We start from the raw sequence: 27,303 nt of genomic DNA on the forward strand, positions 1-27,303 counted from the left end.
CCCTACAATATAGGGGGAAAATATATACTTGACCATTTTCAATCACAAGTTCTTTAGAGAATAAAACATTCTAAGCAAATCTCATGTGAACTAGAATTCCCTTTTCAATATATGGTCTCTCCTAGAGCTGTAGCTAAATATTACTGAGTGGCAGAAAAACAAATCTCAAGAAATGATGGACTTAAGAAAATTTCATTGAATAAAGCACAAAGCAAGTTCTAATAATACCAATTTGAAAATGAAAGCTCCCCTGATTCAAGAGAAGCAGATATCAAAACTCACAGTTATGTCTAAAAGACCCAAGTGGATCTATTAAGCCTCTAATAGACTTCAATACATATGATCAGTAGGCAGCTTCTACTAGAGATTCAGTTTTATTTAATAGTTGATTAAACATTATTAATAAATTCATAGACTTTTAAATGATGAAGTGAATTTTTATTCAAAACTTTTTACAGTCAAACTCTGTCAAATTTCATGTACTGTGTTCACCTGTTTGTGTACATCATGTGCATGTACAAATGTGTAACAACAAAACCCATCAATATGTACAACTATAATGCACTCAAAAAAATGTGGAAAAAATATTAACTATATATCATTAATTTATAAATCCTATCTTTTAAATCCAGACATTAATTAGGAAGAATTTCACTGTAATTAAAGTCAAAGTCAACTTAATTTGTATTTGTTAAATGCTCCCAAAAGACCTGGGATTTATTTTAACACTTTGTGTATCCTGGGCTAGATTATTACTAAAGGCCATTTCAGCTAAGTCTATGCTATATCAAATTATACAGTGCTCTTTTTAAGTGTCAAAATGTCCTGAAGTCTTTTTATTTTATTAGTAACGCCTTGATCTCAGTAGAAAACCCATGAGGAAAGTGGCTTTAATTTTCTCTTCCAATGCAACAAGAAAATAAAGACCAAGATTTGAATAAGGGCCCTGAGCATGACCTAAACTAGAAACAAGCTGTTAGCTCAAAGGGAGAAAAAAATTACCCATAGGTAATTTATGCTTCCTAACTATATTCTACAATATACCAAAACTATTATGCTCAAAAATATATATAACTAGGGTCCCACAGGATAATGGGATGTCATTAAAACAATTTCATTCCAAAATGAAAACAAAGCAAAAGGTAAGTCAATTTTTCTTTACTCAACGAAAATTATGAAGTCAAAGCACCAGTCAGACTTTAAGGCTATGAAACTAGAAAACTCCATTTTTATGGCTTTAAAACTTCAATGGACTGTTACTCAACCTGAGGTCACAGACTGTCCTGCAGGCAATGTAGGCAACCTCTGTGCCTACCCAGCAGATCCCTACCAAATACAGTGCCCAGCCAGCCACTTAAGACTGGTCTGCATCCCACTGCTTAAACCACTGAGTGGGTAAGAACAACCACAGAGTAGTCTTAAGCTGTTCTTTGGCAGATGCTAAAGAAAAATGGAAATAAGATTATGAAAAATAAATATGAGTTTCCAAAAAATAAAGTAAAATTTAAAACATTTTCCCCTAAAGGCCACTAATCTATGGGGAAAATCAATAAAGAAATATGTACATGAAAAAATGTACTTAAGAAAAGAGAAACATCATACTTACTAAAGTAACAGCATTTTATTCAATAAATTTTCATTAAATGCTTTTCTAATTTCATATTATGGTCAAGAAATAACTGCAATTCTAATAAGCATCAAACAAAAAAGAAAGAAAGCTAAAGGCAAAAAAAATAGAAAGATGGATGAAAATAAGACACAAAACTAGGAGTTTAAAAAAGATGAAAGAAATAGAAACATATGAATAATTAGTTTGAACCACATAAACTGTACATCACTTAGGTTGTAACCTGAATAAGCTTTTTAACATCCCATAGCTCTACAGCAAGTAACTATTATTCATAGATCTGCAACTGCAGATCTGTTTATCAATCTATCCAGCTTTGAAAAAACAATTAGTCCCCAATTTTCAGCACCATTACAAAAAACAAGTGCTGAGTAGAAAAAGTAACAAGCAAACAAAGGTTGCTGGCAAGCTGCAACTAGCCTTATTTTAGACCATCCATCCAACTCTGAGAGTTAAATAAAAAAGCAATCTGTTGGCACCAAGTAAAAAATTTTAGTCACAAAATGCCCATATGCTCTGTGATAAATTTTAATAGTCTCATTTTATTTTGCATCCACTCACTAGAGTTCTAGAAAGGTGGAATTAGGAAAAGTCATTCAACTTATATTGGTGATGATTATTAGTTTTTACACTCTTAGTTATAATTCTAGGAAACTTTCCAAACTATTAAGTATGGTGTCCAATAAGCAAGTTGACCAAATTCAGTACTCGACTCAATAAGCCTAACATATTTTTCTCCACCATTGATTCATCCTCTTGTTAAGAAGTAGGACAGGGACTGGAGATGTCACTCAGTGATACAGTGTTTGACTAGTATGCACAAGACCCTGGGTTCAAACTCCAGCACCGCAAAGGGAAAAAAAAAAAAAAAAAGGCAAGGCAGCCCATGAAGTTTAGAGTAACACATAACACTGACTATACACTAGAGTATACTACAAAGAGCTCTTTACTTTCTAAAACGCCACATTTAAAACACTCCAACTATAACCGAACCAACCACAGAAGGAGCATATCAATCCCTGAGTGCAAACACACTGAACATCTTAAGATGAATGGAGATTATATACAATATTGGACCGTTTGAAAATGCTAAAGAGTTTTTAATTTAATCCCATCATTAACTTTCCATCTGGGCAGCACTGATTTGGCCAATTCTTAGTATAACCCAGAGTTTCCAACTCTTTTGAGAAGGAAAAATCATGTTTATTTTCCTCAATAACTGAAATCACTAAGAGCTGTGGGACATAATTGAAAGTGAAGTGCCTGAGTCTCTGTGGAGAATAAGACATTAGGGTACTAACATAAATTTTATGTTCTCCCTGCTGAGGACCCCAGCAAACTGAAGAGTTGGGAGCATTCTGCATCAACTAATAAATCAATTAAACAATTTATTGAGGTAAGTACTATAGTAAAATTGGAATAAGTAAAATTAGTAAGCTAATCTCACTCCATTCAGAGCCTCTGAGAAGAAATAATACACAGCAGAGTCTGGTGAGTGTTACGATAAAGATGATAAATGAGTACTAAAGAAATGGGGAAGGGCAGAATTCTGACATAGATGGGTGCATTAAGAAAAATAGAAAAGTTTCACAGATCACAAGATATCAGAGCTGGTATTATAGGATGTATGGGACTTTGTTAATGGAAAAGAAGGAACATTTTAGTGAACATGGGTCAAAACAATTACAGCCTGAATAAATGTAAGAAATGAAAATCTTTACAAACCTAGGAGCACTCTGACTGAACCAAGACAGAAAGAGGGCAAACACAAAAGCAGCAACTAGAAAAGTTAACATAAAGCCAAAAGGAAAAAGGCCTTCAACTCTATAACAAGAAGCGGGACATCATTCTGAAAGCAGCAGAAGACACTGTTTTTTAATAAAAGGAAGGTTGATAAGAACAGATCAAAGAGGTGGAATGATCAGGTATAAAATGTTTATAAAAGGAAGTCTTTAAAATCATCAAATTTATTGATTATAAACCCAGACCCTCCTCTACTTAGGTAATACTGTTTTAGTCATTCAAGTAAAAATGAAAAAACCCTAAATATGTTTTTAAATATTCTGTAATTCAAAATTTTTACTACTTTGGTTAATTTCCCCAATTATTCCACATCAGAGAGGTTTTATTATGTATATCTTTGATGTAATAAGCATTTCCAGTTTTGAAATTTCATATCAATGTCACTAAAATTACTTTCATATTATTATCCCATGGTATGTAGTAAGGGATGGGGAGAACCTGCTATACATCAAATATGACCCAATAAAGTAATTGCCATAGGGTTTTCTTTTATATCCTTACCATTACAAGTTCTTCCTGTAATTCACTGCAACTTTTTTCATTATACTGGAGTCTCTTTGAAAGGTCTATAATTACTTTCTTCTGTTCTTCGATCTCTTCATTTAGATTCTTGGTTTTGGAGAAATACTCTCTCTCTAATCTGAAAAGTCAAGAGTGTCAGAGCAGGTTTTTCCAATATGATTTCATCAACTGCTATTATACACCTTTAACACAAGTGGCTGATGTACTACTATATATCATGCTTTCATGCCAAAAGGCTTTTTAAAGCCCACCTTTTTTTTTTTTTTTCAAATGTAAAGGACTGAACATTCTTAAATGAAAAACTTTAAAGAAATAATACTTCCCCTTTGATAGCAGGTATTTGTGCAATGTCTAATGTTCTAAGCAAAGTAGATTTGGTTGATATGCTTTTGGGGGGTTTTGTTTTGTCAGTAATGAGGATTAAGCCAAGGGCCTCACACCTATTAGGCAAGCACTTTACCACGGGCTACATTTCCAGCCATTTTTAATTTTTTATTGTGAGACAGGTTCTAAAAGGCTAAGACTGTACTCAAACTTGCATCCTCCTGCTTCAACATAAATAGTTGAGGATTACAAGGTGTGCACCACACGCCCAACTCAACTTTTTTTTTGCGGGGGGCAGGGGTAGGGGTACCCAGGATTAAACCAAGGGATGGCTGACCACCAAGCCACATACACAACCCTTTTTTTTATTTTATTTTGAGACTGTCTCACTAAATTGCTCAGATCCTCAATAAGTTGCTGAGGCTGACCTTGAACTCACTCTCCTCCTGCTTCTGGGATTACAGGCATGTGCCACAATGCCTGGCCCAACTCACCATGAAATAAAATCCACCTACCACAGTTTAGTTAGCTCAGATTCAGCCTCAAGACTGAGAAAAAAGTCCTAACAAATCATTTTAAAATTGGTGTACAACAAAAGAAATGAAACAAATGTCTTATTTCTGAATGTCCACACAGGTAGAACCAATGTGGTATCATTAAAATCCCAAAGGAAGAATGATAAAAAGCATTCATATTCACTTTGAAGACAAATGAATTTCTTTTCAAAGAATTTCCTTCCTATTAAAATATTGCTCAGGCTGGTTTCTTTTTGTTGTTGTTTGAGACAGTCTCACTAAATTGTTGAGGGTGGCCTTGAACTTGCAATCCTCCTGCCTCAGGCTCCTGAACTGCTGGAATTTATAGGCATGTGCCACATCCTACAGTTCAAGCCAATATTAAACTGTTTACATTCTTGTATGGAGAAAAAATGAAAAGCAGCTTGGAAGTATTGTATTTAAAAAAATTTACTGAGATAATCCCTCAAATGAATAATTTGAACTCAAATTAAATTGCTGTCACTATTGTGAGGGGTACTGAGGATTGAACCCAGGGACATTTAACCACTGAGCCACATCCTCAACCCTTTTTGTTTTTTATTTTGAGACAGGGTCTCACTAAGTTGTTGAGGGCCTCACTAAATTGCTGAGGCTGGTCAAACTTGTGATCTACCTGCCTCAGCCTCCCAAGTCTTATCAATATTTTTAATCTGAGATCTTCCTGATAAATGCAGTAGACCCATCTCTGATTTTTAAGCTAGATTGCAGGAGATAGGATGAATCAGTGTAACCACACTGAGTTCAGACTATCATTAAACAAAGAGCTAACTTTTTGAGTGACACATACAACCTTACCCTATCTGAACAATAAACTTCTTTCTCCAGAATAGAACAGAGACAATGGGCTAGGGTTGTGGCTCAGTGGTAGAGTGCTTGCCTAGCATGTGTGGAGCACTAGGTTCCATCCTCAGCACCACATAAAAATAAATAAATAAAATAAAGGTATTGCATCCATCTATAACTAAAAACATTAAAAAAAAAAGAACAGAGACAATTATAGTGTTAATCTTTTGTAAATTTTCTTTTGGATCAAGGATATTCCAAGATAAAATAGCTAAAGTTAAAATAAACATATATAGAAGGATTGAATACTATAGTTAAGTAAATCTGTCAGAAAGTCGAACAAAACAATAAAAACGAATCAAAGTATTATTATCTTTTCAATAAGAAAATAAGAAAATCAAATCCAGGAATCCCAACATATGAATAATGGAAGTTCCAGAAAGAAAGTATAGAAAAACATAAAGGAAGAAATCAATGAGACAATAATATAAAACAAAATCCCCAGAAAGGAATTACTTACAAATCAAAAACTGAAAAATCTCAATAACTGCCCTGCAAAATTAATGAAAAGCAACTCATACCAGGATCATCACCACAAAATTTCAAAACACTGAAAATGAAGAAAAGATTCTACAGTGTCCACAGAGTATGGAAAAACATATGTTATTATTTTACCAGGTGTTACAATGTAACATCAGTGAATCATTTTGTATATTTGCCTCTAACTTCAAACTTGGGGATGCTCTCTGTGTTTTCAGAGGAAATCATAGACCACATACAAAAGGTTAAGAATCAAACGCCTTCAGACTTCCCAGATATTAGTACTGAATGAATAGCTATGTAATCAGGAAAAAGTTTGAAGATCAAAAAAACATTTTCAGAATGCAAGTTTTAAATTTTCCTCTGATATATAACTTCTAAGAAGCTATTTTACAATGGAGTAAATCAAAAGAGAAAAAAGGCAACAGATTAGCAAAAAAGGAATTCAAGATAGAACAGAAGTAGTAAGAATCCCAAGGATGATGTTAAAGGACATACTAGGGGATGACTAAGTACAGAAAATCTAAAAAATAATTTCTTTAGCATGGGAAAGATAGAGAGAGGCATCTTAGAAAAAAGGGATGCCCCTTAGAAAAGAATAATGAAATTCCTAACTTATAAGAACATAATAAGAGATTTTCAGTTCTGGTAGAACTTAATAACTTAGTTGGTTAATTCCATAAAGTCATCATACTAGCTAAGCATTGGCTAATCCAATTTATGTGGTGATTATTAACTATTTTTTCATTTGTTAATTCAGCAAATCTTCATTTAGCAGCTTCTATATTCTAGGCAGTGGGAGGCAGTAATGAAAGAAACAAAATTCCTCTCCATGTAAGACAGACAATAAACAACAAAGAATATAATAAAATGAGCCATAAAGAAAAATGAGGATCAGTTACCAAAAAAAGCTGTAGAAAAATAAGTATGTTGAACCCAAAAGAATAGAAAAGGGGAAGGAATAAGTGTATGCTGTATTGGAAAAGCATACAACAGAAATAAATAAGTAGAGGCCAGTATATTATATTTAAAGGTGAAGACTGAAAACATTGAAGAATATTCATGTTATTTAGAAACATAAAGTTAAATATCAAAGGAAACAGCAATAATAGTTAAAAGTAGTGACCTCAGAGGAATGGAAACTGACAATGTTGAACGAAGGAGGCATGAAACTGCTATTTTTAATGAGCTTAACAGTACTATTTTACTCTCCAAACTATGAACGAGTATTAGTTTGATAAAAATTAAAATTTTAATTAAAAATACTATTAACAGGGCTGGGGAGATAGCTCAGTCGGTAGAGTGCTTGCCTTGTAAGCACAAGGCCCTGGGTTCAATCCCCAGCACCAAAAAAAAAAAAAAAAAAAAACTATTAACAAATATATATTCTATGCATCTATCATTTTGTACTGTTTTATAAATTCAAACTGGGTCCCCTGAAATGAGGGACCAACCCTTGCTGTTAGCAAGTTGACGTACAACCCAAAGATGCTGGCCCCTGCACTTCTGCTAACAGCCCCACCCAGGAGGGAGTAAGTAGGACGAGAGTAGAGCAATTAAGGGGAGACTCTTCTTAGAAGTCAAAAGAGAGGACTCAGGACTTAAAGGCAGGGAATTTAAGCAAGAAAGAGAGAAGGAACCCTGTAGCTAGGATGCCTTTTTAGTAGATTCCATCTTCCCTCCTCTGGAACTCAGCTAACAGCTGGGCATGGTGGCACTTGCCTATAATCTCACTGACTGGGGAGGCCAAAGCAGGAAGACTGCAAGTTCCAGGTCAGTCTCATCAACTTAGCAAGGCCCTATGTAACTCAGCAAGACCGTGTCTCAAAAAATAAAAAGGATTGGGGATGTAGCTCAGTAGTAAAGTACTCCTGCATTAAATCCCAATTAAAAAAAAAAACTGAATTTAGCTAACAATTAAACATTAATAACAAGCTCTTTCAACAAATAACCATCTTTGAGCTAGCTTTCACCAAGAATGTAAATAATAGTAATGCTACTAAATTACAGTATTTCAATTATTTTTATATTTTGGGTGGATTATTTGGGGAAAAAAAGAAGTTTAAATATTGAGTATAATAAAATAAATAAAATTTGGATGTAGTCTATCCAGTATATCTTTGACTGTTATTCTAAATTAAATCTCAGCTAGATTTGAGGATCACTGGGATCTCCTTTTCCCTCCTACTGCCCAGAAATCAGTTACCATACTTAATGAGGACTGACCTGTATTTGAAAACTCTAAAGAAACACATTATTAAAGAGTTTTAATTTCATTCTGGAAGTTGTAGATGGAGAAAATTATAACTAAGAAAACGATTCAGAATTATAGAATATATATACTTGATATAAAATTATTATTATATCAAATAGTAATTCAATATTATAATTTGATATAAAATAATTTCATAAAAGTATGTTCATGATTACAAAACTGTGTACCAAATCATAACTCTCAAATGTACACACAGCTTTTTTTCTCCTGCCTTTCAGTGAGATCCTACCTAGATCCACCTGGAAAGAAACAGAAGCTTAAGAACCTTAGCCAGGGTAGAAGCAAAGAATAACTTTAACAAAATTAGCACAGTGACTATGGAAACTAGTGCTCCTGGGCCCCACCTGGGCAGCCCTGACCATGAGAACTCTGGGCCTGGAGCTGCCCTTGTCATGCCCAGAGGTCCTAGGGCCATTATCCACCTAATGCAGGTGTCTGCCCACTGCTATGCACTGGGCACTGTGGCCACTTTCACAACTAGGAGCAAACCACCCTTTCAGCTGCATAGTCAGATCTAGAAGGCCTGAGTCAACAGAGCCTCAGAGATCTTTGCTTCTAACACCCTCCCAGATCCTGCCTGGACAACCCTCCCTCCCGTTCTCCATTAAAGAACAAGATATTTTCTAAAACATAAAAATCTTTTAACTGCTGACAAGTTTCCAGCAGTATTTATCTATAACCTCATATTACCAACTGCTTCATCAGTTCTTCCCAATAGATAAAACAATGTCCTACCCTAAAACTCCCTACCCTCGAAGTTGTAAATTAAAGACCTTAGACCTTAAAGACCTAAAAGTCTATAGGGTCTCCTTTTGAAACACATTAATCAAAACTTAGAACTACTTTGAAAAATTGGTGTTTGAGTTTATGACTCTAAAAGGTATTAAAATATTTTTATATAGTCAGAAGTACAGGTAGAAAAAGAAATAACTTATCCCATCATCCCTCGAGTCATATCATTCCTTCTTGTACCACAGATGATTGGAATAGAAGCAGCTTTCATATGAGGAAAGGAATGCTGGGATGAGAGAAATGAAGTCATAAGAACTATCAGTGACAATAGGGCTTTAAATAGTTTTTAAATTTTATTATTATTAACTTTTTATATCACAATTATATGAAGATGAAAAGATAGTGACACCTGTTAAGGCTTTAAACACTGTTGAATAGTGCTTAAATGGAATATTTGACCAGTATTTTGAATCATCAGTCAGTGCTTATCAGAACACAAAATTTGAGTACAAATTGTTAAGTACAAAATACAAATAATAGCAAAACAAAACTTAGGAACAAACTTGCTTTGGAGTCCAATTAGAAAAGTGCATACATTAGACTCTTAGAGCTTAAGCAGGTAATTTATTAATTCCCCAAATATGCCTACTATTTCATTTTGAGAAAGCTCTGGATTATTGGGAGTTCAACATACTTCTTACGGTTACTTGTAGGTATTAATCATCACTTTAAAGCAACAGTAAAGAAGCCCTACTATAGTCTCATAATAGCCCATCAAATAAATGTGTATGCTGACTATTATTTGAACACATTTAAATATTATTTGAATACATTAATCTATAAATTATGTCAGTAATAATATATTAGAATTTAATACACATGAATATATATATTACATATTCAAATATTCATATGTATTAAATGTTAATATCAAAGAAAATAAAGGCAAGTAAGTCCTTAGACTGACATACACCAAATGTCATTTAAATCATACTAATGGAAAAAAGAAAATTAAGTTAAACATTCCTGTTTTCACAAGCAATATGAATAAACAAGAGAATAAACAACCCCAAACAGTCCATAACACTTCAACAACTCACTCCATTAACAACACAGTGGAGGAAATGTCAGAGAAAGAACTTAGAAAATTCATAGTTAAAATGTTCAATGAGCTAAAAGAAGATGTAAGGAGTGAAATTACAGAGAAAATAAAGGAAATGAAAGATCACCTCAATAAAGACATAAGAGATCTTGAAAAAGAACCAAATAGAAATCTTGGAAAGACTCAATAAACCAAATCAAAAATTCAATGGAAAGCATCACCAATAGATTAGATGACTGTGAAAACAGATTTTTCAGGCCTTGAAGACAAAGTATAAAATCTTGAAAATAAGTTAACAATAAAGAAAAGATGTTAAGAGATCATGACCAGAATATTCAAAAAATCTGGGATAACATCAAAACAACAAATTTAAAAATTATCAGGGTGGTTGAAAGTTCCAAAAAAAACTAAAAGGATGAATAATCTTTTCAATGAAATAAAATTATAAAATTTTCCAAATCACAGAAATGAGATGAAAAGTCAAATACAAGAGACACATAGAACTCCAAATAGACAAAATGAGAATAGGTATTCTTCTCCAAGACACATTATAATGAAAATGCCTAATATTTAGAATAAGGATAGAATTTTTTAAGCTGCAAGAGAAAAACACTGGTGACATTCAGAGGTAAAGCAATTCAGATTTCAACTGATTTCTCAACCCAGACCCTAAAAGCCCAGAAGGCTTGGAATAATGTATACCAAGTTCTGAAAGAAAATGGGTACCAACCATGATTACTACCCAGAAAAATTATCCTCCAGAATTGAAAATGAAATGAAAACCTTCCAGGGTAAGCAGAAACTGAACAAATTCACAAAGTTTGCACTACAAAACCTACTCAGTGAAATACTTCATGAAGAAGAAATGAAGAATAAAAATGAAAACCATCATAGGAATGAATTGCACTATAATAGTCAATTAAAGAGAATGGAGTCTGAATTAAATAAATAAATCAAAATGGCAAGAAATAAAAATTATATTTCTGTAATAACACTGGATATAAATTATCTAAACTCTTTAATCAAAAGACACAGACAGACTGATTGGATTAAAAAACAGGACCCAACAGTGTGTTGTTTACAAGAGACTCACCTTACAGAGAAGAAAGTCACAGACTGAAGATGAAAGGATGGGAAATGATATACTATGCAAAAGGTAGCCTTAAGCAAGTAGGGGTAGCTTTCTCATATCAGACAAAGAGGACTTCAAGCCAAATTAACCAGAAGAGAAAAAGAAGGTCGCTTCATTCTAGCTAAGGGAATCATGCTAAGTGAGATAAGACAATCCCAAAAAACCAAAGGCTGAATATGTTCTCTCTGATTTGTGGATGCTAACCAAAACAAGGGAAGTTGGGGAAGAGAATAATAGAAATTCATCGGACTAGACAAAGGGAAATGAAAGGAAGGGAGTGGGAAGAGGAATAGGAAAGACAGTAGAATTAACTGGACATAACTTGCCTAGCCTTGTACTTGTATACACAACCAGGATAACTCCACATCATGTATGAACACAAGAGTGGGAACCTAAATAGAATGAGTTATACTTTATGTATGTATATTCTGCCAAAATGCATTCAACTGTCATGTATAACTAAAAATAAAAATAAAAATAAAAAAAAAGAAATTAATAATGGTTGTAAATATCTGGCCCCAAACAATGGTGCATCTACATACATAAACCCTTCTCAATATTAAAAATCAAACAGACCACAATACAGTAATACTGGGTGATTTCAACACATCTCTCCTCTCAACACTAGATGGATTATCCAGATAAAAATTAAGATTCTTCTGAACTAAAAAGTACTATTCCTTAAATGAACCTAAAAGCCATCTATAGAACATTTCATCCATCAACAACTAAATTCACTTTCTTCTCAGCAGCATACAGAACATTTTCTAAAACATACCATTTTCTAAAACATACCAAACCAAGTCTTAGCAAATACAAAAAAAATAAATAAATAAATAAGAATTCCTTGCACCCTATCAGGTCATAATGGAATGAAATCAGAAATCAACGAGAAGATAAAAAACAAAAACCATTCTAACACCTGGAGATTAAATAATGTACTTTTGAATGATGAAGTGACAGCAGAAGAAAACAGGGGATAAATTTAAAAATTCTTAGAAACAAATGAGAACAGTAATATAACATATCAAAACTTCTGGGACAGGGCCTCAGGTTGTAGCTCAGTGGTAGAGTGCTTGCCTAGCATGTGTGAAGCACTAGGTTTGATCCTCAGCACCACATAAAAATAATAAATAAAATAAAAAGGTTTATGTCCATCTATAATTTTTAAAAATTAAAAAAAAAAACCTCTGGGAAAGTACGAAGGCAATTCTAAGAGAAAAGTTCACAGCATTGAGTTCACATATTAAAAAAAATACAAAGATATCAAAGAAATAATATACCTCAAAGCCCTAGAAAAACATACACCAAAATCAGCAAAAAACAGGAAATTATTAAAGTCAGAGACAAAATCAATGAAATTGAGAATAAAAAAAGTATAAATGATCAAGAAACAAAAAGTTGGTTTTCTGAAGGTATAAATTAGATTGATAAACCCTTAGCCAAACTAGCTGAGAGAGAGAGAGAGAGAGAGAGAGAGAGAAAGGCCCAAACTAAAAAATTAGAGACGAAAAAGGAAATCTGGGCTGGGATTGTGGCTCAGTGGTAGAGTGCTCACCTAGCATGTGTGAGGTACTGGGTTTGATCATTAGCACCACATAAAAATAAATAAAATAAATGTATTGTGTCCATCTACAACAAATATATATATATATATATAGAGAGAGAGAGAGAGAGAGAGAGATATAAATATAAAAGGAACTATTACCAAAGATATTACTGAATCCTAGAATTATTAGAAACTATTTGGAAAATCTATACTCCAACAAGCTAGAAAATCTTGAAGATATTCATAAATTCCTAGAGATATATGCCCTACCCAAATTGAACTAGGAGGATACAGAAAACTTAAAACAGATCAATGTAAAGTAATGAAATTGAAGCAACTATCAAAAGTTTTCCAACAAAGAAAAGCCCAAGACCAGATGAATTCTCAGCCAAGTTCTATCAGAACCTTAAAGAAAAACTAATACCAATCCTCCTCAAATTATTCCATAAAACAGAAATGAAGGGAACAGGGGCTGGAGTGTGGCTTAGTGGTAAAGCACTTTCCTAGTATGTGTGAGGCACTGGGTTCGATTCTCAGCACCACATATAAACAAATAAATTAAATAAAGGTATTGTGTCCATCTACAACCAAAAAAATTTTTTTTAAAGAAAGGAAGTGAACACTGCCAAATTCATTCTATGAAGCCACTATCACCCTGGTACCAAAACCAGACAAAGAAACATCAAGAAAAGAAAACTTCAGGTCAATACCCTTGGTGAACATAGCTGCAAAAATTCATAGTAAAATATTGGCAAATTGAATACAAAAACACTTTTAAAAGACAGTGCACCATGATCAAGTGGGTTTCATCTCAGCAATGCAAGGTAGATTCAATATACAGAAATCAATAAATGTAATTCACCACATAATCAGACTTAAAGACAAGAAAGAATCACATGATTCTTAATAGATGCAGAAAAAGCATTTGCCAAATTACAGCCCCATTCATGTTTAAAACACTAGAAAAACCAGGGATAAAAGGAATTTACCTCAATATCATAAAGGCAGTATATGACAAACCAAAGGCCAAAAATCATACTGAAGGGAAAAAAAACAAAGTATTTCCTCTAAAATCAAGAACAAGACAAGAATGCCCATTCTCACCACTCCTATTCAACACAGACATTGAAATTCTAGCCAGAGCAATCAGGCAAGAGAAGGAAACTAAAAGGATACAAATAGGAAAAGAAGAGCTCAAATTATCTTTATTTACTGATGACATAATCCTGTATTTAAAAGACCCCCCCAAAAAAAAACTCCACCAGAAGACTTCTAGAGTTGATAAACAAATTTAGTAAAGTAGCAGGATACAAGATCATCACACAAAAATCAATCACTTCCCTATACTCCAATGAATCTGCTGAAAAAGAAATTAGTCAAACTATCTCATTCAAAATAATCTCAAAATAAAATATCTGGGAATTAATCTAATGAAAGAGGTAAAAAAAAAAAAACCTCTACAATGAAAATTACAGAACACTGAAGAAAGAAATGGAAGAAGACCTTAAAAGACAGAAAGACCTTCCATATTCTTGCATAGGCAAAATTAATAGTCAAAATGGTCATACTACCAAAAGTGCTATACAAATTCAATGCAGTTCCCAATAAAATTTCAAAGATGTTTCTCACAGAACTAAAAAAAGCAGTGCCAAAATTCATTTAGAAAAATAAGACACCTAGAATAATCAAAGCAATCCTGAGCAAAAAGAGTGATGCTGGAGGCATCACAATACCAGACTGAAATTATACTACAGAGAAACAGTAACAAAAACAGCATGGTACTGGCATCAAAACAGGCATGAAGCCCAGTGGAATAGAAGATAGGGACAAACCCACAAAATACGGTTATCTGATACCAGACAAACATGTCAAAAACATATCTTGGAGAAAAGATTTTTTTTTTTTTTTTAACAAACAGTACTAGGAAAACTGGTGTATTAGGATTCTCTAGAGGAGCAGAATCAATAGGAAGTATGATTATAAAAGGAAATTTATTCAATTGGCTTACACACAACCATAGACTGGATAGTCCATAATGGCCGTCTGCAGACTGGTAAGCTGGAGGAACCAGTAGCTGCACAGTCCAAAAAAGCTGAAGCCTCAGAACAAGAGGATCAAACCTGCTACCCTAGTCCCAGACCAAAGTCTTCTGGAAACTCCATGGAGAATCACTAGTAGAGCAGAGTCCAATATCCTCAGGCAATGGCAGCAGCAATCAAGAATGATTCAAGGAGAATACAGCTTGCATCTGTTGCTGCTTCCTTTTTCTTCCACCTTTATCCCATCCAAACCACCATACTATTCGACAGTGCTGCCCACACTTAGGGAGGGTCTCCACTTCAGTTTGCTATCCCACATGTCAATCATTCCTAGACACACCCTTACATACCCAGAAGCCTCTTAATCTTTGGGATATCTCTTAATTCAAACAAGTTGGCAATTCAAATTAGCCATTACAACTTGAAATCCATATGTAGAAGAATGCAACTGGACCCTTATCTCACCCTGCACAAAACTCAAACTGGATCAAAGACCTAAGCATTAGACTACAAACTCTGCAACAGCTAGAAGAAAATATAGGACAAACACTAACATATTGGCACAAGAACCAAATTCCTTAACAAGACTCCTGAAGTGCAAGAAATAAAACCAAGAATCAATAAATGGGATGGTATCAAATTAAAAAGCTTCTCCAAAGGAAATAATTAATAAAATGAAGCAAGAGCTATAGAATGATTAGAAAAGATCTTTGAACTGTTCCTCAGACAAGGCATTAATATCCAGTATTAATGTATACTTAAAACCAAAAATCTTAACACCAAAAAAATAAATCCAATTTATAAATGGGCAAAAGAACTAAACAGACACTTCTCAAAGAAGAAATACAAATGGCCAACAAATACATGAAAAAATGTTCAACATTGCTAGTAATTAGGGAAATGCAAATCAAAACACATTGAGATTTCATCTCACTCTAGTCAGAATGGCAATTATCAAGAATAAAAAGATTAAAGGGATATGAATAAGAAAAGAAGAACTGAGATTATCACTATTTTCCAGTGACATGATTCTGTATTTAGAGGATTCAAAAAATTCTATCAGAAAACTGAATTCAGCAAAGTAGTAGTATATAAAATCAATACTCACAAAGCTAATGCATTTCCATTCATAAGTGATAAATCCTCTGAAAGAGAAATTAGGAAAACTACCCCTACTCACAATAACCTCAAAAAAATACAATAAAATACTTGAGAATCAATCTAACAAAAGAGGTGAAAGACTCTACAATGAAAACTACAGAACACGAAAGAAAACCTTAGAAGATGGAAAGACCTCCCATGTTCTTGGATACACAGAATTAATATTGTCAAAATGGCCATACTACCAAAAGCACTATACAGATTCAATATAATTCCAATTCAATTATAATTCCAATGACAGACCTCATAGAAATAGAGAAAGCAATCATGAAATTCATTTGGAAGAATAAGAAATGGATAAGAGACCCAGAATAGCTAAAGTAATCCTTAGCAGGAAGAGTAAAGCAGGAGATATCACAATACCAGACCTTAAACTACACTACAGAGCAATAGTAACAAAAACGGCATGGTACTGGCACCAAAACAGGTAGATCAATGGTACAGAATAGAAGACATAGAGACAAACCCACATAAATACATTTATCTCATAGTAGACAAAAGTGCCAATAACATACAATGGAGAAAAGATAGTTTCTTCAACAAATGGTGCTGGGAAAACGAAATCCACATGCAGCAAAATGAAATAAACCCCTATCTCTCACTCTGCACAAAACTCAACTGGAAATGAATCAAGGACCTAGGAATTAGACCAGAGACCCTGCACCAAATAGAAGACAAAGTAGGCCCCAATCTTCATCATGTTGGCTTAGGATCAGACTCCCAAAGCACAAGAAATCAAAGCAAGAATCAATAAATGGCATGGACTCTAAAAAGCTTTTTCTGAGCAAAGGAAACAATCAGTAATGTGAAAAGAGAGTTTACAGAGTGGGAGAAAATCTTTTCCACAATGCACTTCAGATAGAGCACTAATCTCCAGAATTTATAAAGAACTCAAAAAATTTAAATAACTCAAAAATACAAATAACCCAATCAATAAATGGGTTAAGGACCTGAGTAGGCACTTCACTGAAAAAATACAATTGATCAACGAACATATGAAAAAAGGTTCAACATCTCTAGTAATTAGAGAAATGCAAATCAAAACTACCTAAAATTTCATCTCACTCTAATTATAATGGTTATTATGAATACAAGCAACAACAGGTGTTGGCAAGGATGTGGGGGAAAAGGCACACTCATACATTGCTGGTGGGATTGCAAATTGGTGCAGCCACTCTGGAAAGCAGTTTGGAGATTCCTCAGAAAACTTGGAATGGACCCACCATTTGACCCAGCTATCCCACTTCTCAGTTTATACCCAAAGAACTTAAAATCAGCATACTACAGTGACACAGCCATATCAATGCTTATAGCAGCTCAATTCACAATAGTTAGATTGTGGAACCAACCTAGATGCCCTCCAAAAGATGAATGGACAAAGAAACTGTGATATATATACACAATGGAATATTAGCCATAAAAAAGAATTAAATTATGGCATCTGCAGGTAAATGGATGGAGTTGGAGAATATCATGCAAAGTGAAATAAGTCAATCCCAAAAAACCAAAGGCCAAATGTTTTCTCTGATAATTGGATGCTGATACATAACTTGGGGGTGGGGATGAGGAAAGAATGAAGGAACATTGAATTGTGTAGAGGGAAATGAGGGAAGGGGAGGGGGTGGCAGGAAGGAAAGAAGGTGGAAAGAGACAAACATTACCGTATGTACATGTATGATTATACTAATGGTGTGAATCTACATTGTGTACAACCAAAGAAATGAAAAGTTGTACTCTGTGTACAATGAATCAAAATGCATTCTGCTCTCATGTATAACCAAATAGAACAAACAATAAAAATAATAGTAAGTGTTGGCAAGGATGTGGAGGAAAAGGTACACTCACACATTGTTGGTGGGACTGCAAATTAGTGCAACCACTCTGGAAGGAGGTATGAAGATTCCTCAAAAAACTAGGAATGGAACCTCCATATGACCCAGTTATTCCACTCCTTGGTATATATCTAAAAGATCTAAAATCAGCACACTATAGGGATACAGTCACATCAATGTTCATAACAGCTCAATTCACAATAGCAAAGCTAGGCAACCAAACTAGGTGCCCTTCAACAGACGAATAGATAAAGAAAACATGGTACATATACACAATGGAGTATTTACTCCGTCATAAAGAAGAATGAAATTATATTATTTGTCAATAAATGAATGGAAGTGGAGATCACCATGCTAAGTGAAATCAGCCAGACCCAGAAAGTCAAAGGTCAAAGTTTTCTCTGATATGCAGAAGCTAGTCTAAAATAAATGTGAAGAAAAAAGAAAGAAAAGAAACAGGGGGCTAGGGTGTTACCATCAAAATAGAAGAAAGATCAGTGGAATAGAAGAAGGGGATTGAGAGGGAGGAAGAAGGAATGGAATAAGGGGGAAACAATGGAATGAATCTGACCTAACTTTCATATGTACTTATATGAATATACTACAGTGAATCTCATCATTATGTATACCCATAAGAAACTAATTTTAAATGTTTTTTCTTTTTGCTATGTAAATAGCAGAAAGGCTAGTAGAGTAGAAGGGAAAAGGGAAGGGGGTGGGGGAGGACAAAGGGGAGGGTAATGAGAAGTACTAGGGACTAAATTCTAGTAAATTATATTCTATGCATTTATTAGTATGTCAAAATGAATCATAATGTTATATATAATTAATACAAGCCAGTGAAAAATGAAAAAAAAAAAAAAGAATTCCTGTTTTAAAATTTTGTATTACAAGCACTAGGGGTATAGTTTAGTGGTAGAATATGTGCTTAGCAAACACAAGACCCTGAATTCAATTCCCAGCACCATAACAAAACCAAACAAAAGAAGTAATAAGCGTTACTAATAAAAGGCAATCACAGCTGGGCGCGGTGGCACACGCCTGTGGCCTCCTGAGACAGGAGGATCTCCAGTTCAGTCAGCCTCAGCAACAGCAGAGGTGCTGAGCAACTCCATGAGACCCTGTCTCTAAATAAAATACAAAACAGGGCTGGGGATATGGCTCAGTGGGTGAGTGCCCCTGAGTTCAGTCCCCAATACCTGTCCCCAAAAAAAGGCAATCACAATTTTATAAGGTTTTTTTGTTTTTGTTTTTTTGTTTTTTTTTTTTTTTGGCGGGGGCAGGGGTATGGGGGATTGAACTCAGGGGCACTCAACCACTGAGCCACATCCCCAGTCCTTTTTTGTATTTTATTTAGAGACAGGGTCTCAAGGAGTTGCTTAGCGCCTTGCTTTGGCTGAGGCTGGCTTTGAACTCTTGATCTCCCTGCCTCCCGAGCCACTGGGATTACAGATGGTGCCACTGTGCCCAGCCTTAACTCACTTCCTATATTAAAGTATTTTTAAAATAATCTTTTTATATTACCACTGTAAACAGATAACCACTATCTACTTCTCATAAGTAGAAACTAGGATTAAAAATAAATATATAACTCTAATAATGTTCCAACCTATTACCATGTCACATACCAAAGGCAGTATGAATTCTACCCTGTCAGGGGAAATGGTTCCAAAAGTCTACCACTGACTGATTTTTGGATACATGTTAGACAATTACAAACTTCTTAAGACATTTCAAAGAGCTTTGAGATCAAGTTTTCTAAATTGAAAAAGGTTAAAATCAGGAGTCAGAAAGATTTTGACACGGCCCCTTATTCAATGTGTCTTTACCTGCATGAAACCTCAGTTTTCACATACGTAAAACAGGGATAAGGAAAAAAGTAGCTTCCTCCTACAGTGTTAATTAATCTATGCAATGTTACGTAGGTAGTAAGCTGCAATGCACATCAGCCACTTGTAGTAGTGTTACTATTATTTCTGTACTTCAAGAAAATCTCAAACATTATTTCCACATGTAGCCTAGAAATCAAAGATTTTTAAAATACTGCATTACATTAATAAATATAAAGTAAAATACATTAATATATTCACTTTCTAGCATATAATGCATTTCTGGGACTACAAATCCAAAGGAGCATTTCCATATTACCTATACTGGAAAGTATACTTACATTTCAAGAAGTTTTACCCCTAAGTCTACCACTGACATTAATGGCAGATGTATCTAAAATATTACATATTCACTTTTTTTTTTTTTTTTGGTACTGGGGATTGAACTCAGGGACATTTAACCACTAATCCACACCCCAGCCCAAATTATTTTGAGAGAGGGTCTCACAAAGTTGCATAGGTCCTCACTAAATTGCTGAGGCTGGCCTCAAACTTTCAATCCTCCTGCCTCAGCCTCCTGAGTTGCTGGGATTACAAGGCATATGCCACTGCACCCAGGTACATATTTACATCTAAATAATTAAATATTTTTTGTAGCCTGGGATTCAGTCCAGGGCTTTGGGGATGCTAGGCAAACATTCTACCACTGAGCCACACTCCTATAACTTTTGATTTTTTCATTTTGAGACAGGGTTTTGCTAAACTGCCCAGGTCAACCTCTAATTTGCAATACAAATTAGCCTCCTGCCTTAGCCTACTTAGTAGCTGGGATTACAGGTGTGTGCCACCATATCCAGCATTTAAACAGCTTTCATAAAACCTTCAAATTAATTTAGAGAATTTTACACTAAAATACTTACAAATTTAGCTTTGCAAAGCTCTCCTGTGCATTATGCTTTTCTCGCTCATATGCACTTTCGACTTCTTTGAATTCATTCTTGATAATTTCCAAATCAGCAACAGCTTCTGCTTGACTGGCCTTTTCTACCTGCAAAGCTCCTTCAAGGTCTCGAATCCGTAACTACCAAATGACAGAGAAGCAATTAAAATAAGCTAAGAAGCCTTTTCTGTGGTGATTGTTTTTGCAGTTATGGGGATTGAACCCAGGCATATACTATCACTGAGCTACATCCCTGTCCCTTTTTATTTTAGAGACAGGGTCTCACTAAACTGCCATAGCTGGCCTCAAACTTGCAATCCTCTGGGCTCTGTCTCTCAAGGATCTTCAATCTTAAATTGAGTAGAACACTTTATCAACACCAGATTATCATTCATCCAAACACTTCTTTCTTTCTGCTTTGGTTTGAAAAAGAGAATAAATATGTGTTTTTCTTAACACATTTAGTGGAAGAAAAGAAAGAAGTGGACAATTGTGCTATGTAAAAGGACAATATAACATAATCTGGCCCATCAAAATGCTTGATTTTGAGAACTTGTAATCCATTCAGCTATTTCCTTTATTAAGTGGATTTTTTAAACATAAAAGGAATTATTCTTCCTCACTTATTAGGAACATTATCTCATGAATATCTTTATAAGCTTAAGCAACTTTGAACAGATCTGTTTATTCCTAGAGATTTCTTACTATAGAAGAGTGAAACTTTATTACCAAACAACACAATTTGAAATATTTCTTATGGGAAGCCATCTTTATTTAGCAGAATCAGACTAGGTTGAGGCATGTGACGCAGAGGCCTGCCTTCTTGGAACTGCTGGGAAGTATGTGGCACTGTGTGGGAGTGGTTCCCTGTCTCATTCTGGAATTTTCCCCCTAAGAGGATGGCTCCCCTAACTCCACCCTATCCTGTCCATCCCAGAAGAAGCTCCTCCCAGCCCTTGCCCTCTTTACCTGTATATTATAAATAAAGGAGTGTTGGGTGACTCAGTTGTTATAAAGAGGCCAGACCTGGTATGGCTGGACCCGTCACAACCCCTCTAATAAAAAAGTATTGACTCTTGTGTGTTCATTGAGTAGATAAGTATTTTGAGTAATACATTGAAAAACTGCCAACATCCTCCTCTGGCAGTTAACCCCTTCCTCCTCCACATGGAAAATGGCAGAGAGGAACCTGACAATTTATGGCTGTAGATACTTGATATCCTGAATTTGCTTCAATATAATCTGGAGGTGGGAAAGTTTGGAGGGTAATGGATAAAGCACAATTGGCCTAAAGTAGGTGTTAAAACAGGGAAATGGGTATATAGGAGTGTTCATTTTAATATTCTCTCTACTTTTGCCTGCACTTCAAATTCTACATAATGTTTTTAAAAATAGATTCCCTGTGCTCACCAATAGTAGAATGAATTTTAAAAGTTCATTCCCACAAAAGAATCATATCTAAGTGTAAAAAGACCACAAAGCAACTTTAGAAAAAAAGTTCTCTGTGTAGTGTTACAGAACAACACACCATTAACATATATTGAAAATAACTAAGTCCACATCAATATATACAGTACTTGAAACTTGTGGAAAACAAGGGAAAAGAACAAGAATAAGCAGGCAAGGGCAAAAGGAGCAGAGACAGGAATAAAAGGAAGAATTTTCACTCCTTAAATCTTGTTTTAAGTTTTTAACTATGTAGCTATTTTATCTTTGCAGAAAACTGATTGAAAAATAAAAGTACTGCCAGGCACATTGGTGCATGCCCGTAATCCCAGCAGCTCGGGAGGCTGAGGCAGGAGGATTGTGAGTTCAAAGCCAGTCTCAGCAATTCAGCTAGGCCCTAAGCAACTCAGTGAGACCTTGTCTCTAAATAAAATACAAAAAAGGGCTAGGTACACTGATGTAGCTCAGTGGTTAAGCACCCCTGGGTTCAATCCCTGGTACCAAAATAAAATAAAATAAAAATTATTTGCTAAAGTTTAAAAAGGGAGAGAGAGGAAAAAATGTTTTACACTAGATAGAAAATGGTTTTGTACATAAAATTCAGGTTTCAAATTCAGCTCAACAAACTAACTTATCTTGGGCCTATTACTAAAACTTCAAGCACGTGAGGTCCATAAGCTGTGAAGAAGAAAAATATCTAGAACATCTACTTTATATGACTCCTACAAGGATCTACTGAGACAATATTTAGCAAATATTTATTGCGCATTTAATATTTGCTAGACAATGTGCTAATGCTCAACAGATATAAAATAACTGAGGGAAAACTGTGTACTCTCTGTGGAACAAGCCTCACAGAGATGGCAACAATCATCTAAAGTAAGGAAAGATAAACCCAAGAAGAAATGAAACCTATGTCAATATCAAGAGGTTTCATGAATTAATCCACACAAATGATAACAGAATCATTTCTAATTGTATAAAAACATTCTGAAATAGTTGAAGCATTTATTCTTACACTTGAAGGAAGTAAAATAGATATGTAAATATAACTCAATTTAAATTTCCAACTTTTGATTTTTAAACTCTATTGTTCTTTGTTGTTTTATCTAAATACAATGTTTACAAGTCAAACAATTAATCTAGGAAACATCTTTTCAGCATTTCTTATCAGCATTATCTTCTTTCAGAAAATAAGAGTACTCAAATGGTAAACCAATCCAACTGAAAAAAAGTAGACTTCAAATTCACAATTTTAAGTTGATACTTCTGCATTTCACTCTACAGTGAAAAGTCACTGCATACAAATACAGAAGACTTCAAATATATATTTAACAACATTTTATAAGATTACAGCTACTTACTATCTCATTTGCATTTAAATTAATCTGAAACTGAATGTTACTAGATGAATCTCACTGAAAATACTTGTCAATATTTATAGACTTATGATTCAAATATAACTTTTGTTTTTTATGTCACAGCACCAGGTTAGATAACAAATATTAATTTTAAACCATATGGCTAAAATATACAGTTTTATAGTAATTAACTACATTTTCCCAGTGATAAAACTACAAAGAAAACCCTAATTTTAAATTATTGATGCCACTTTGGGTGATCCTATCATTTTTTAAAAACTTAATAAAATAAATATTGCTTTAAAAGTCACAAATACATGGGTCTGAGAATTTTATAAAAAGAGGTATTTTATTAAAGATAAAAGTAAAAGAAACTCTAATATAAAATCCTCATAAATATAGTTGCATCTTACACTAAGAGCTATTTAAACAAGGTAAATTATATTAAAATTTAATATGGGGGAAAGTCTAAGTATTTTAAAAGTATAAATTAACTCATGGAACTCAATACTTACTTTAAAAGCAGTAGACAGTCACTGCAGCTTCAGAGCATATATCAAATTTACTAGTTTTAGAAAAATAACTCTGGTAATATTCGTGAATAAAGACAGTCAAGATAGGAGGTTGAAACCAGGCATGGTGGCACAAGCCTATAATCCCAGCAACTCAGGAGGCTGAGGCAAAAGGAGTGCAAGTTCAAAGCCAGCCTCAGCAACTTAGCAAGACATTAAGCAACTTGGCAACAAGGCCCTGTCTCTAAATAAAATATAAAAAAATGGCTGCAGATGTACCTCAGTGGTTAAGCACCCCTGGGATCAATCCCTGGTACCAAAAAAAAAAAAAAAAAAAAAAAAAAAAAGAAAGCAAGAAAGAAAGAAAGAAGATAGGAGGTTGGATGGAAAGACAAACACTTGAATCAAAAGTGTATTGATGGGGCTGGGGTGGGGCTCAGTGGTAGAGCGCTCACATGTGAGGCCCCAGGTTCAATCCTCAGCATCACACAAAAATAGAGAACAAAATACTTAGTACGCTGTGACTTTGTTAAATGTAAATCTGAAAATTTATTTGGACATTTTCTTTCATATTCAAACACAACTGAATTTCCAAGTTCCTCCATCTGAACCTGTATTTCTTATAGTGGTACCTGTAAGCAAGGAAGTGCTAAAGATCTATGGATTGAAGAACTGAAGTTATTTTATGTCAATTAAAACAAGCACTATTATGAAATGCAAGATCTAAAGCAGAAGTCTAACAGAAGAATTTCTGGGTAGTTTCTCTGCTTTAAAGTTACCCAAGTTGCAAAGGGGTACTGATAAAAACAAAGCTCCAAAGGATTTCATTGACAATTATGTTTATACAATCTTTTTTTCTCTCTCTTACTCTCATAGAGATATGGTTGGTTGTCATGCCTCTTCTTGGTAGTTATAGGACATTAGATAAGACAAAGGGGAATGAAGAGAGCAGGGATGGGAACAGGAAAGACAGTAGAATGAATCAGACATAACTTTCCTATGTTCATATATGAATCACCAGTGGACCAGTGGAACTCCACATCATGTATGACCATAAGAATGGGATCCAAATTTGAAAGGGTGGCACTCCATGTATGTATGTATAATATGATAAAACACACATTAGTGTCATGTATATAAAAATAAAAATGCGAAACCCAAATTATCAGTGACTGAATTTTTTCTAATATCAGCATCAGTGCATAGTAAAATAATGTGTGTATTTAGTCACTGAACTACCTATTCAAAAATGCTTAAAAATGGTGACATCAAAGTCTTTCCTCAGACCCAAAAGTGAGTTTTGAGTAGACTAAGCCAATCATGGTATTTCCATTTTCCTTGTCCGTAATTCATTTAGACATAAATAATTTTATCACAATGGGGAAATATAAAATATAAATTATTGAGAAATATAAACATTTAAAATTTTGAGGGAAATTAAATAATAAATTCTATTTTATGTATGTGTAATGTGTGTGATGGTAAGATATCTAGAAAGGTATCCACCAGGAAATTAGAAATATGGGACTGGAACATGAGAGAAAGATCAAATCATGCCCATCTACAACTAAAAATATATTTTTTAAAAAAGTTAATTTGTTTGTTTGTTTTTGGCAGTCCTAGGATCAAACCCAAGGGTTCACACATGCTAAACAAACACTCTGCCACCGAGCTGCACATCTAACCCCAAGACAACTTTTTAATATAAATTAGTTTTAATCTGTTCATAGTTACTTTTCATTTACTAATTTGAAGAATCCTAACATCCAACTTGATGAGAAATTAAGGAGCACAAATAAAGCAGCAGGATTTTTCAGACGTGCTAAAGCCAAAGAAGTTTAAATCACATTTTCTTTTAGAAATAAGTACATAGTAATTTATTTCCATACACTCTATTACATTCACTCACAAAGCAATGTTCAAATTACTCACCAGATGTACAGCAATATTTAGAACATCTTAACAATATATACAATACAAATTTTTTAAAACACAATATAAGTATATAATCTTCATTAAAAATAATTTCTTTGCTGGGTGAGGTGGCACACACCTGTAATCCCAGCAGCTCAAGAGGCTGAGGCAGGAGGATCTCAAGTTCAAAGTCAGCCTCAGCAACAGCAAGACGCTATGCAACTTAGTGAGAACCTGTCTCTAAATAAAATATAAAATACGGCTAGGGATGTGCCTCAGTGGTGAAGTGCCCCTGAGTTCAATCCCCAGTACCAAAAAAATATATAAATAAATAATTTCTTCAACAGAAGCATGAATTTTAAATACCTTATGTATTAGATTTTAAGACCCAATCAAAGTGCCAAGAAAACACTTAAAAGTCATAATTGTCTACAAAATATTAAATTAGAAAAGGTATAAGACCCAACAAATATCCTCCTGAGTGATTTAACTCTCCTGACACCTGGGAAACTGGTTGATCAAAATTAATCTAGAGGGGCTGTGCCTGGGGCTCAGTGGTAAAGCACTTACCCAGCATGTGTGAGGCACTGGATTTCATCCTCAGCACCACATAAAGATAAATAAAAGTTTTTAAAAAATTAAACTAGAGGCAGGTGCTTGAGAGAAAAGAGGGAAGGGAATTGTTCACTTAATTGACAAGAATATAACATATTGTTTAAGTGACTTAACATGACCATTTTCTCAAATATGCTAAAGAACACTGACCCTCTAAACTGCACCTCAAATTCAAAATGTTCAAACTTATATCATCTTCTCTCTTGAGAATTCCGAGTCTGAAGGTCAGCTGCATACGCCCATTTTTACACAGTACAAACCTTGGTATTGTCTTGTTGCTTTCTGTCCCTCTACACTGCAAACTAGTTATCTGTAATTGTAGAATCTAGTGTAGTTTCAGTTTTTTGTGCATTTGTTGCCTATGGCTGCTAGTATTACAAGTTAACACAAAATAGTGGCTTAAAACAACATATATTTCTTATCTTTTGGAGGCCAAAAGTCTGAAACAGGACTTTGGGGCTTCAGAGTCAGCAGGGCTGCATTCCTTCTGCAGACTGTGGTGGAATCCACTCCTAGCCTTCTTCAGCTTCCAGAGTTCACTCACCTTCTTAGCTCATGGCAGCATCAGTCTGGCTTCTGCTTTTGTTGTCACAGCTCTGTATCTGACTCTGATCCTCATGCTTCCCTTTATAAGAACCCATGTGAATATATTGGCCCAACTAGATAAATGAAGACATCTCAAGATCATCAACTTAATCACATCTGCAA

At 34.4% G+C, this 27,303-nt stretch overlaps 1 protein-coding gene across 1 annotated transcript in view; it reads right to left on the bottom strand.

Moving 5' to 3' along the window:
* Nucleotides 1-27,303, bottom strand: part of Ccdc171 (coiled-coil domain containing 171) — a 370,550-nt gene that overhangs the window by 270,365 nt on the left and 72,882 nt on the right. Inside the window, 2 exon segments of the mRNA XM_047523648.1 lie at nucleotides 3,932-4,070; nucleotides 20,728-20,888. Of these exon segments, the coding sequence (XP_047379604.1) occupies nucleotides 3,932-4,070; nucleotides 20,728-20,888 (300 nt within the window).

This window comes from Sciurus carolinensis, chromosome 14 (genome assembly GCF_902686445.1).
Source record: "Sciurus carolinensis chromosome 14, mSciCar1.2, whole genome shotgun sequence".
NCBI lineage: Eukaryota > Metazoa > Chordata > Mammalia > Rodentia > Sciuridae > Sciurus > Sciurus carolinensis.